We start from the raw sequence: 14,041 nt of genomic DNA on the forward strand, positions 1-14,041 counted from the left end.
TTCCATTGTACAATAAACAACAACGACAAAAAAACAAAAAACAAACCAAAAAAATAAAAAATAAAACCGAAACCCAAAATTCAGGTGTAGTAAGCAACATAAATAAAATAAGTAACATTTAATCCACACATTATACAACGACTTTGATAAAAAAAAATTTAATGTGTTAAAGACAATGGAGTGTAAACACAACTTTTTTATTGGTAATATTGATATAACTTAAATGTCAACAGAGGGCGCTGTTGCATCACTCTTAGCGGCCTGTTGCTTGGAGGGTTGCAGGCAAGGGCATTTCTTTGGCGTGCAATAGCTTTGAATGAAAAAAGAGAGAATCGTTATGATCATTTATGTATATTTGACAAGATTTTAATAAATCCCGTGTAACCAAGACCACAAACCAATTTGGCAAGGCCCTTTACGTCTCAATGTTTGTCTTAGTGGCACAAAGTTATACTACTGGAAACTCCTACATTGCTGCGGCAAGAGGGGACATGTATTTCTGTTAATCAGTATTCATATAACAGAGGCAGCAACATACCATTGAATAGGTTTGGTTTCACTGATAAGATCAGGAATTTTGCAGTTTCTTGTGTCTGGAAGCAACAAACTCAAAATAGCAGCTATGATGCTGACTGAACCAAAAATAATATAAGGGAGAATCTTGCTGTAAATCCCTGTAAATGAAAAAAGAAAGGAAAACAAAAAGCACACCATTGTTTTATGATGAATAACATACAATATTAGGATAAACAACATGAAGCATGTGCTACGATGTGCTACGATGTGGTGGATTAGTATAAACATTAGACATTACATAAACATTACTTAGATCTCTTGAAGGATAGCGCATTGTTTTGTGTGGCAAAATACACTCTCTGCTTAAATAGAAGTACAGATACTTGTGTAAAAACACAAATGAAAGTACTCCTTCAACTCCTGTACCTACTTCCTCAATCCATCCATTTTCTACCGCTTATCCGAGGTCGGGTCGTGGGGGGAGTAGCTTTAGCAAGGACGCCCAGACGTCCCTCTCCCCAGCCATTTCATCCAGCTCTTCCGGGGGGATCCCGAGGCGTTCCCAGGCCAGCCGAAAGATATAGTCTCTCCAGCGTGTCCTGGGTTGTCCTTGGGGTCTCCTCCCGGTGGGACATGCCCGGAACACCTCACCAGGAGAGGCGTCCAGGAGGCATCCGAATCAGATGCCCCAGCCACCTCATCTGGCTCCTCTCAATGTGGAGGAGCAGCGACTCTACTCTGAGATCCTCCCGGATGACCGAACTTCTCACCCTATCTCTTAGGGAGATCCCGGACACCCTGCGGAGGAACTCATTTCGGCCGCTTGTATCCGGGATCTTGTTCTTTCGGTCACGAGCCACAGCTCGTGACCATAGGTGAGGGTAGGAACGTAGATCGACCGGTAAATTGAGAGCGTCGCCTTTCGGCTTAGCTCCTTCTTTACCACAACGGACCGATACAAAGTCCGCATCACTGCAGACGCTGCACCGATCCGCCTGTCGATCTCCCGTTCCATTCTTCCCTCACTCGTGAACAAGACCCCAAGATACTTGAACTCCGCCACTAGGGGCAGGATTTCATCCCTGACCTGGAGAGGGCAGGCCACCCTTTTCCGACTGAGGACCATGGTCTTAGATTTGGAGGTTCTGATTCTCATCCCAGCCGCTTCACACTCGGTTGCGAACTGCTCCAGTGAGAGTTGGAGATCATGGCTTGATGAAGCCAACAGAACCACATCATCTGCAAAACGCAGAGATGTAATACTGAGGCCACCAAACCGGACCCCCTCTACGCCTCGGCTGTGCCTTGAAATTCTGTCCAGAAAAGTTATGAACAGAATCGGTGACAAAGGGCAGCCTTGGCGGAGTCCAACCCATGGCCGCTTTAGAGCGCCTCGTTGCCAGCTGTGAGTTCTGCCCACAGCGCTTGAGACGGGGGGAACGGCTTGATTTTTTCACCATTTTGAAGTCTGATTGTATATACTTGCCGATTTTTTTAAATCATTCAAATTTGGCAGTGTTGTCAACGACACTCTTCTCTGTGGTGTGTCAAATTTAGAAGACATTTATTTTTAATTTACGGGGACTTTAAGTATGGTACATGGCACCACTGTCAAACAAAGATTGTACCGTAACAGTAACGTTAACACTCTGTCTTTTTAATTCTACATCATAAATTAAATGTTGCCCTTCTTTTAAATCTCTTGTTTCTGCGGTGGTTTGGACAATTTAGGGACGTATTCAAGTTTTGTATGCACTGTTATTACTATTTTCTACAATGCAAGGGAACTGAAAGAGACACTTGCCTATGTAGATGACATAAGGACAGACGATGGTGCCTATGCATCCTGCTGTGGACAAAATACCCAAGCCTGTGTTCCTGACCACGGTGGGGTACAGCTCGGTGAAAAACACAAAGGTAAAGCTGTAAGCCACAGACACACCTAACTTCCCTACGAGAACCAAAACCTGAAATGTGGTATTCATGTCTGCAGAAAAAGAGCAAACAAAAGGAACAAACAACACCCAGCTTTGCAAACAGTATTATATCATCAAAAGGATTGCACAACGTTTATATGAAATACAAACCCCCCGGGACAATCTTAACGACAAGGAGTGTTATTCCAGAGAACATCAGTGTGAAGAAGAGCAGTGCGGGCCGTGGAACTCTGTTAATCAAGAGCCAAGTGGAAACATTTGCCACTGTATCAGTGGCTGCTGAAATGAGGCAGTTAAGGTAAATGTTGCCTTTCAGGTTACTCGTATTGAGAGACAGCCCATAAAACACCATGATGATTGTCAACCTGCAGAAATACAGAGGCAAGACAGGATGAGGATACAAGAGACAATTTTACAGATGTGTTATTTTACATAAATATGCCCATGTACCGACCGACCAGCCAGAACATTTTGGCCACAGGCTCCCTGTTCATTTTAGGATTCGGTACAACATTTTAATAGTCCCTTACAGAGGTCTAAATGGTGGAATCAAACTTTCCACCTTTACAAAGACAATAATGTTCACTTATGATGAGAGATAATCATTTAACAAGATGGTTATTATTGTGGTTGTTGTGGCATTTGGCTTAACCAAACTATTAGAAACGGCTGTGATTATAATGCAATGTTCTACAACACTGCAAACTACAACTACAACCACCAATAATCATATTGTTAAATTACTAACCATCTTGCATTGTAAATCAAAACTGAGCATTATTATCTTTGTCAAGGCAGAACATTTGTTGCCGCTCTTATTGTACCTGTTTGCAAGTGTACCTAATGTTATGGCCGGTCCATATATAAAAACTATTGATTCTTTAACAGTGAAGAGGGCTTCTATCTATTCATCATACAAATAAGTAATGGTTGGAAATATTTTAAAACAAAATTGAAAAGGGTATGGAAGTTTTAAATTACCATATAAAAACACCAAGACCTGTAATGTTCCTCAGGTTAGCGGTGCTTATCAGGTCCATAAATGTATACATCTGCTTATCTTCACTTGGTTTTTGCTGGATCACACACATGCCATAAAAAGACACAGAGCAGTCATTTTTCATATGGAGCAATATCTCATTATCAAGCACGAATGTGCCGCTTTGGTGCCTATTTCATTCATAAAGACAGCGCTTGAGAATGAAAATTATACACACCAGTAATTCCGAGCCCTCACCAGGGCTAAACATGATTTCAGATGCCTGGATTCTGTTCATTTTGGCAGCTTGCCGCATAACCATGTCAGCCTCCTTCACCCGGCCTCTCTGCAAAAGCCAGCGAGGTGACTCAGGAATAACCCTGAAGGTGATTGAACACATCGTTTTGCATAATGTAAATAGCAGAACTGGAATGGCTAATACAAATTAATACAGTGTTTCTTTTTTGAGCTGCAGCACATATATTACTGGTACATCTCAACAAATTACAATAAGGTATACAAGTCAGTTTATTTCAGTATTCATATATAGATTCATGAAACATTTGTGAAAATACAGTGCAAATTCCTACCTACATTGTACATAAAACAAATTTTCATTGTTTCTTGATTGTTTATTACGTAATATTCTAGTTTCTAGAGATGGTAGATTGGGGGTTTTCGTTTGCTTGTAAACTATAATCATCAAAATTAGACATCAAAAAATCATGAAATACTTCACTCTGTGAGTGTGTAGTGCATCTCTATCATATGAGTCTCACTTTTTTACTTGAACTACCTAACTAAATTAAGCTTTTGACACTATTCTAATTTATTAAGATGTACCTCTACATTATCAAAATCTTATGGCAAAAAGTATAAATACTGAAATAATTCTATCACCTCTCAATTTAGTTGCAAATTCACTTACACAGTGTAAAATCTGGGTCCCTTTTGTTGAACACAAAGCTATTATACAGATGTATGGATGGAAACAGGTGGATACACAGGTTACTTGGACATCTGCCATTTAATGGAAGCGGACTTATTGTTCTGACTGTCACTATACAGTATGTCCCTGGCATAAAAAGGTGAACAAAAATACATTATTTCGAGTGCATGAATAATCATTTTCAGACCAATTAAGCGAATTTGGATTATTTAGTGTGCCGTATGAATCATTGAATTTATACAGTCCAAGGAAAGGAAAATGAAGCCCTGTCTAGCTGCACACAACCCTTTGAATTACAGTGGTGCCTTGAGATACAAGTGACCAGAATGATGACGTTTTTTTTTCAATACGGCATGCAAACTTGAGATACGAGTACTTAATGGTGGTAGTGAACTCAACTCAGTTCACAATGAGTAGCACTTTGGCAAATAGTGAATTATTTTACGGCAGCTACTGAGTCACATAGAGTAGATGTGAAAGTCTTCTTCGTTTGTGTCTGCATGACTGTATTTTACGACCTACGGTGGCCAAGTCGCACCCCCCAGAAGGAGCTGCATTTATGTAATTAAGTATAATGCCCAAACTGTTTAATTCTTTACATTCTATTTAATTATGCAATTACTACATGTTTTTATTAAGTACAATAATATACTGTTATTTTACTGATTAAAAAACACATTACAATAATTGTTTTTTTTTTTTGAGGGAGGCTGCAACGGAATAATGGGATTTCCATTCATTTCAATGGGGAAAGATTATTCGGGATACAAATTTTTTTTATTTAAGAGCGAGGAAGTCGACTGAATTAAGCTCATATCTCAAGGCACCGCCATATAATAATTTAACAATGCTATTGTTATTATTATTATTATTATTATTATTATCATTATTTATTATTATTATTATTATTGTTAGTAGTAGTAGTAGTAGTAGTATTGTGCATGTAAGATCAAACCAAAGTTTGGATACTTATTATTGTCAGCATATTACCTCCAAGTAGGAATGAAGAGGAGGCCTGGGATAGCGCAAGCAACCAGCAATAGCCTCCAGCCTCGAATGAAGTAGGCAAAGAGTGGCAACAGGGCATACCCGATGCTAAAAGCAAGACATTGGCCCAGTAGAGAGTAAGTTATTCTGGCAGACTCACACAGCATCTCAGACCCTGACAAAGATAGAAAGATGGAACATGAGTCCCTGACAATCCCTTGACATTTTTTTTAACTAAACATTGAAAGTAAACCCTTAGAAGTAACATCTAGTTAATTGCTCTTTCCAGCCTATTGTGAGGAATTAAATGGCTCTTTAAGCACAATCAAGACACTCCTGATAGGTAAAAAGAGTACGTGAAACAAAAGCAAAACAAAACAAAAAAGTAAAGCAGCCAAGTGCAGTACTTATTTAATATTAGACAGAAGGGAAGACACTCGTGGTATGCGGTACTGCAAGATTTGGTATCAAATACAAAGCCTGGATTGCCGATACCAATACCAATACTTTTGAAGAGCAGGCTGATGCTTCATGAAATTGCTAAATCCGAATGAATTTTCATTACATTTAAGTGTTTTTGTGGCTTTTCCCTTGGTATTATGAATTACTTAAAACCAGGAAAGGATTAGAGCAAAGTTTATAAGAAGAACATACTTTATTATCATTATAAAAGCACATTTACATGTAAACAGCAAGTATACAATATCTCTTTCACATTTAACACAAATATGTATTTAACTTGGGCGGCACGGTTAGACTGGTTAGAGCGTCAGCCTCACAGTTCTGAGGCTGACGGGTTCAATCCCCGGCCCCGCCTGTGTGGAGTTTGCATGTTCTCCCCGTACCTGCGTGGGTTTTCTCCGGGCACTCCGGTTTCCTCCCACATCCCAAAAACATGCATTAATTGGAGACTCTAAATTGCCTATAGGTGTGAATGTGAGTGCGGATGGTTGTTTGTTTGTATGTGCCCTGCGATTGGCTGGCAACCAGTTCAGGGTGTACCCCGCCTCCTGCCCGATGACAGCTGGGATAGGCTCCAGCACGCCCGCGACCCTAGTGAGGAGAAGCGGCTCAGAAAATGGATGAATGGATGTATTTAACTTTTATTAAATTTGAGCTGTATCATATTAGTTCATTTGTTTACATTCCAGTAAACTGCTTGGTCTGACTAATAAGTCAGAGGATGGAAAAATGTTGATGCTATTGTGAGCCAGCTAGTTGGCCCAGTCTGCCGAATTCGAAATCAGATTGGTTTAAGAAACAGTCCCATTGGTAATGGTTTAAGTTAGACGGGCCAGCACTACTGATTCTGAAGGCACTGGGCAGATTAGGTTGACATGGCAACACAGAATCAGACATCTGATTGGACCCAAAAAATCTATCATCCACATACAAAATACTGGAAGCAGTGCAGCCAAGAGAAATGCTACAAATAAAAGAATAAACTGCTGGGAACAAAACAAAATACAATTTTATGGAACAATTTAAGTTGTAAATATGGGTCAATGCTTCTGATAGGGCTTAGGCCAGCAAGGAAGGCCATTCCGACCTCGACGACCCACCACTGATATAACGTTAACTATCACAGGCAGAGAGAGAAAAGCCGGATGTTGTGTGCACCACAGATGCCTCGTCTTACCCAGAACCAGTGATGAAATGTAGGTGGACACATGGCCCACTCCTCTCAGGCAGTTAAGAGCACAGAACATGACCCAGTTGACAGAGGTGGCCTGGATCAAGGTGGTGACAGACTGTAAGGCAATGGAGAAAAAAAGCACTCGCTTTCTTCCAAACCTGTACACAAAGTCAACAAACATGACACAACATATAAATATGAAAATACCATGCACTCTAATTCATTATTATTATATAAGAGATACAAATTGTTTTCAGCATTTTTCAAATAGCCGGCACGGTGGACGACTGGTTAGAGCGTCAGCCTCACAGTTCTGAGGACCCGGGTTCAATCCCCAGTCCCGCCTGTGTGGAGTTTGCATGTTCTCCCCGTGCCTGCGTGGGTTTTCTCCGGGCACTCTGGTTTCCTCCCACATCCCAAAAACATGCATTAATTGGTGACTCTAAATTGCTTGTAGGTGTGAATGTGAGTGCGGATGGTTGTTTGTTTGTATGTGCCCTGCGATTGGCTGGCAACCAGTTCAGGGTGTACCACCCCTCCTGCCCGATGACAGCTGGGATAGGCTCCAGCACGCCTGCGACCCTAGTGAGGAGAAGCGGCTGAGAAAATGGATGGAGGTTTCAAATAATGTTTTAGCAAAGCAAAGCAAAACATATTTATTTATATAGCGCCTTTCATACACAAGGTAACTCAACATGCTTTACATGATTAAAATCATTTAAAAACAGAGAAAAAAACAGCTAAGAAACATTTAGAATAAAGAGAAAACAGTGTAAAGTGCAAGAAATATCTTGTAAAAGTGGAAATGCTCTAAAAAGCATGAGAAAAAAGAAAGAGTTTTTAACCTGAACTTAAAAACATTCACACTTGGGGCTGACATCACTTCATGCTAACTCCACACAGCCGGGGCCGGGGATTGAACCCCGGTCCTCAGAACTGTAAGGCAGATGTGCTAAACACTCGTTCACCATGCCGCCTAGATAGGAAAGATGAATAAGAAATAAAATCTTCAGTGTACTTTTTTAGAAAAAAAAAAAAATTCTAACATTTGCATGAGTGTTTGCAACTACCAGTGTAGTAATGCTGTCACTGTGATGATAAATATGGAAATATTCTTTATAGGGAGTAAACTTATATAATAAATAGATTTTAAAATTACATATATTATTTGTGCCCTTTTGTATGTTGTCGCGTTATGAAGTTTCGTCCATTACCTTGCATTAGTTTACTGGCGAATTCGTCAAAACAAACATAGCATAAATATCACATAGCATAGCGACCGACCAATGTTGTGTCTACGGATACGTCTATGCTAATACATTCACAAACTTATTCTTTAATTGGATCGTTTACACGTTCAATTGTCTATCTTAATGTCTTGTCAATTCACTGCATAACTGAAATGAGGATTGTTTGATCAGCAACCAAATAGCTAAATGGTGAAGTTAGCGCAGCTTACTTGCATCTGCAGTTTCAGAGTGATGGATGATGATACATTTGGAGTTGGAGTGCCTCTTGTTTTTGAGCTGCATGTTTTCATTCTCATTTTCCTGATTTGATCAAAAACTCAATTCAAATGCAATCATTTTAGGATCTCCACCCTCCACTGCATGTGCTTCACGAGGTGGGCAATCTGCACTCATCATTGCGTAGTGGTGAGTTGCCAGGTGTGCAGCGTGCATGACTCAAAACAAAGACTTTTTTGGAAAATGGATGGATGGAGCACTCTCTTGAATATCCATCCATCCATTTTCAACACCATTTATCCTGGTTAGGGTCACGGGGCACCGGAGCCTATCCCAGCGGACTTTGGGCGAAAGGCAGACCACACCCTGAACCGGTCAGTCGCAGGAGACATATAGACACAGACAACCATTCTTACTCACATTCACACCGTCACTGAGTGGGAACTGAACCCACGCTGCCCACACCAAAGTCAGGCGAGTGTACCACTACACCATCAGTGACTCTCTCAAATATTGTCATTTGTAGTAATATTCATTTTGAATTTTCATTGTACATGCTAAGAGTAATAACTACTTTTAATACCATTACAGATCGCGTTATATATTAAAGGTGTACTTTTTTCAGATTTTGAGGTGCCCCCTGAAGCCACGGCGCCTTTTAGCAATTGCCTATTTCTCCAAATGCGCGAGTCGGCCCTGGGTCTGTGGCTTCAAAAAGACTAAGGACATCCACTAGTTTCCTGATCTGACTCTAATCTCGAGCAGTGAATGTCTTCTCTTTGTATCGCCCTCCCCACATTTTCAAGAACTGCAGACAGGTTGAGGTGATAGCATTTGAGCACAAATGGACGAGGTGTGTCATAAAAGTTTCAGGCTTGGTGTCACAAAAGATATTGTGTACTTCAAACCTAAACTAAGAGTTTCTCTTCAACATGAGCCCGATGATCAACCAGCACGTCCTACAGATCCTACAGGGTTTCCTTCATTCTAGAAGAGGAGAGCATCTGACAGCTCCTGGCCAAGAAGCACATCGCCATGCTGGGGCAGCCTCCCTACTCATCCGAACTCTTTCCCAAGCTCAAGTGGGTCACATCAAGGGGACCTGTTTGGGAGACGTGGACGACATCAAGATGGCAGTGATGATGGAGGTGCGGATGATCCAGGAAGAATTCTTCTTAGAGTGCATGAAGGTGTGGCAGAGAAGTGCATTAGACTGCGTGGGGTTACTTCGAAGGAGAAAACTTTGTAGTTTGTCATTTGGTTTTGAAAGCTATCATTTGTGGCACCATTCTTGGAACATTTGTGAGACCTCGTAAGTTGTCTCCATGTAGAATTGCAGCGTGTTGTAACACAAGTTAAAACCTCACACTGTCTTCATGTTACTCTTTTGAAGATGCGCTTATACAGTATAGCACAAGGAGCTAAACTAAGAGGCTTTGGCAAGAGCTGAATTGATTCATCATCTCCTATCACAAATTGAAGAGTCTGGTTTTGGTTTTTGCATTGAAGGAATTGTCTTCCTTCTCCCGATCTTCAAAAGCAAGGTCATTCCAAACATCACAATCATCGAGATCACCTTCCTCATCTCCATGTCCTGGTGAACATGTAGTGAATATTTTTTTCATGTTGGCAACATTGTCACAGATGATGATGTCTACTTTTCTCTAGATCTGGTAGCCATCAAATATTTGCTGCAATTCCTCACATATTCCTTCACCTGTGTGGAAACCTTTGAAGCAATTACGTGCAAGCAACTAGGATTTTAGCTGCAGACCATCATCAGCAACATTGATTCAATGAGCTATGACTCCAAGAGCAGATTAGGAAAGAAAAATCACTCTTAATACACCCCACATGACATGATAATCAGTCAGGAAAATCTTTCAGAGACATCGGAGAATTGCGGCCTTTAGCGACTTTGATCTCAAGGGTGGAAAAAGGCTCAGTTTGTCTTGATTGTCGTTATGTGTGTACTCCACTTAAGTCACGTCTCATGAATACCAAAGTCAAAGTCAAGTCAAACCTTTAAAATATAATCAAAAAAGTCCTAAAATTCACAAGTCAGACTTGAGTCAAGTCATGTGCCTTGAGTCCGCCACCTCTTTTTTGGGGGTGGGGGGCTAGGAACAGTTTATAAACTCAATGATTTATATGCATTGTGAGATAAACAAAAGTTAGTTCAATTTCAAATTGCGATTTAAGCTAAAATGTCACAATGCAGCAAAACTTGCCGGTCTGAGAGTTGACCACCGACGAGGGATCCAAACAGGACTCCGACAAAGAACATAGAAGTAGAGAAGGGAACCTTCCATGCATTTTCACACACCAGCTCCCACTGTGAATCACAGGATGACAAGCAAGGTTGTTAGATGTTATCACGATAAAAATACTTGTGATTCCTTTCGAAACTTCCTATGAATGCTGAGAGATGATAAGAGTTAGAGAAAAAACAACAACAAGAACAACAACACTTAATTAGAGAGCGGTCAAATCAACAGGGTTTGAGATCTTGATGAATTGAGATGAATTGAAAGCCTAGTACACAAGTAAGGATTTTCGAATCTTAAAAGATTATTCATCTGTGACAGACCCTACACATGAAGATTAAAAAAATCTGACATTTAACAGTTTTGCCCATATTGCGTGACTGTGTGTATTGTGCGTGTGTGTGCGTGTGTGTGTGTGTGTGGTGCGCTCTGATAATCTCCACAAAGAACACCACACACTTCTTCTGTGACATTGTGTAAAACATGCTTGTTTTTAACGTACGGTCTTTTACTGTTGTTGAGTCAGGGCGCTTGATTGTCACAATTCACCGCGTCATGACTCAGGAGAAGTCGGCTTTCCCCCACACACATGAAGACTTTTAGTTGTAAATATTGAACGCGTTTATTATTTAAGATCGTCGGCCCCGAAATGATTCGGACCCTAAAATTGTGACGAATACATTCTTGACACACGTCAGACCTAATTTTATCGGATAATCTTTTAAGACATAAGATTGTCTGGTGTTTGACGTGTTTGGTCGGGAAAGGGCAAAATTGGCACAAAAAAAACAGAGTGATTGTTTTAGGCGAAAAGAAAACAGGGACAGCAATGATAGGAAGTGAACCAGGGAGCAACAGCGGATTCGGCGAAGCAAGATATTCCCCATATAAAGCCTTACTTAAGAGACTTTTTGGAAAAAAAAGATTTGTGGTGAATACGTTGTCTCTTGTGCAGACCTAAAAACCGCCGCCTCTGGCGTTCAAAGATTCTTCATCTAATATGAAAAAACTAAGGAAGAAGAAGAAGAAAGAAAATTAAAAAACAATTCTACTTCTTAATTTTAGTACTATACAATCAAGATTTGAGTATAGCCTCACTTGGCTAATCTCCCCCCCCCCCCTCTAATCTCTGAAACAAACTGTGCCCCTCACTAACAATGATCGATCACGGTCGTGGCTCTCAAACATGGCCATTCTTCCGAATAATTCGTCACTCGTCAGCGCATTCACAGATTGGAAGACAATGGAAATACTTGGGCAACCGGCGCCAAAAGAGACACTTTGCACTCTTTGATAACTTGACGGCGCTGCGTGCGCATATATTTATTATATGACATATTCTACATGATGTCTTATGCATTGCGCGTTTACCTCAGACACGATGGTGTATCTCTCCGTGCTGAAGAGCCATCCATCCACGCATCGATCCGTGCCGTTGCTCGGTTCGCCCGGCTCGCTCCGGTTGGTGTCCACCTTGTACCGATAACAGCTGTCGGGTCCGGTCCCGTGGAAAGAATCCACGCCGTGAGGGTCGCGAAGCGTAGAGTTGAGCCAGGTCCTGCAGCGGTGAGCCGGCGTGTCCGCGACGAACACAGCCAGCACTCCCATGTAGCCGCACGGAATTGCCGTTAAACTCAGCAAAACCATAATTTGAATTTGGAAGCGGCCGTAGTCTCCCAGGAAAACCATTGCCCGGTCGAAATCTTTACACGTTTCAGAAGACATTTTTGAATGAGACAAAAAGTGCTTGCAGGATCTCCAGGCAGAGGCTGCGCTCCCCTGCAAGAAGTGGCAAAACTTGAGTTCAGCTTTTACCACTGCAGTACTTTTTTTCCCTTTTTTTTTTTTTTTTTTTTTTTACTGTACTGCATATTGACCTATTCAGTCAGCATGCAACGGGACGATAAGGAGAGTTCAAAGAGCTCAAGAGTTCAACATTGATAGGAGCTGCGGTTCTCGCTGCTGGTTGGGTGACTTATTTGAGAGCTGTAAAAATATACAAGAGGAATGAAGGCTAAAGAAAAAATAGACAGCTAAGGTGCTAAAACTAAAGCTCAAATGACATATCCCCGAGAGCAGGGGCGCCCAACTCATTTTTGTCGCGGGCCACATTGTAATTATGCCTTCCATTATGACTGTGAACCCATATAAAATATTGTCTCATATAATGACATATACACAACAGATTGAAGGATAACTAGTTTTAAAATCAGAAGCCAATAAAAAAATGTCAACTATTAATACATTTATTTAAAACAAGGTGATTGGTTACAAAATGCTTGCAATAGCTCTACATTATACAAGTAAAGACACCAATGTCGACACATATGATTTGCTTTCGCGGGCCACATAAAATGATGCCACCAGTTTGGCACCTGTGCCCTGGAGGAATAACTAAGTTTATTTGTCAATGAAAATAAATAAAGGTCATGCAAAGATAGGCATGGTGTGAAATGGAGTTATAAAATAAGACATCCTCTAGAAACCCCAAATCTTCCCATAAAACCTCATCTTGAATTCTTCCTCCTTCAGAGCACGATTTAGTTTCACCACTGATAAAGATAAATGATGTCTAAATATGCGATTTACCAGAGCTGTATATTGGACATTTATAAAAATAAAACAATTACTATATGTAAAAAAGTACAAAGCAAATTTATGGAAATAAAAACAACAAAAACACAAATGAAAACAACAACAAAAATCAGTACCTAGTCAAAGAAAAGACAAAAAGCAACACAAAACAAAAGGAATTACCTGCTTATACATACCTAATTAATCATTTACATGCTCAAAAAGGAATAGAAAAAAGTACAAATGTATCTGACCCTACCACAATCTCAATTTCATTATCAATGTATCAATAATATTTGAAAAAAAATCATATGCTAGTACACACATAATGTCTTACAGGGTACAATGGATTTTCCTGTAATAACTTATTCATATAACAATTACAGTTAGCAATAATATAACATCATCTTATTAAAGAATATGTATACATTCTCGCTACATCTAAGCTAATTCCAAACCCTGGTATGTAACATAATTTACGAACGTATGCTAGCTTAATGCTAACATACAATGCAAATTGGTATAGACAGGATAACAAAACTAGCATCAATGTTGCGGTAGATATACCCCTGTACACAATGGCTTTTTGAACACAAACGGCATAGTAACACATGAAGAGAGGCAATGTATCAATACTTACGAGCTATGTTCGTTATCACCTACAAAAAAAAAAAAAAAACGTAGACTATTACTGCAGTATACTGAGTCAATTAGTTGTGAAACTCTTCTT

At 40.3% G+C, this 14,041-nt stretch overlaps 1 protein-coding gene across 1 annotated transcript; it reads right to left on the reverse strand.

Moving 5' to 3' along the window:
• Positions 1 to 142: 142 nt before the first annotated feature.
• On the reverse strand, positions 143 to 12,617 carry LOC133489281 (solute carrier family 22 member 21-like). Its single transcript, XM_061798193.1, has 10 exons — positions 12,109 to 12,617; positions 10,702 to 10,805; positions 7,008 to 7,162; positions 5,372 to 5,543; positions 3,671 to 3,812; positions 3,435 to 3,529; positions 2,604 to 2,818; positions 2,321 to 2,503; positions 539 to 674; positions 143 to 310 (listed from the first exon to the last, which is right to left on the reverse strand). Exons 1-10 carry the CDS (start codon positions 12,460 to 12,462, stop codon positions 220 to 222), a joined length of 1,647 nt encoding a protein of 548 aa, XP_061654177.1. The 5' UTR covers positions 12,463 to 12,617; the 3' UTR covers positions 143 to 219.
• Between the last annotated feature and the right edge of the window lie 1,424 nt (positions 12,618 to 14,041).

This window comes from Phyllopteryx taeniolatus, chromosome 14 (genome assembly GCF_024500385.1).
Source record: "Phyllopteryx taeniolatus isolate TA_2022b chromosome 14, UOR_Ptae_1.2, whole genome shotgun sequence".
NCBI lineage: Eukaryota > Metazoa > Chordata > Actinopteri > Syngnathiformes > Syngnathidae > Phyllopteryx > Phyllopteryx taeniolatus.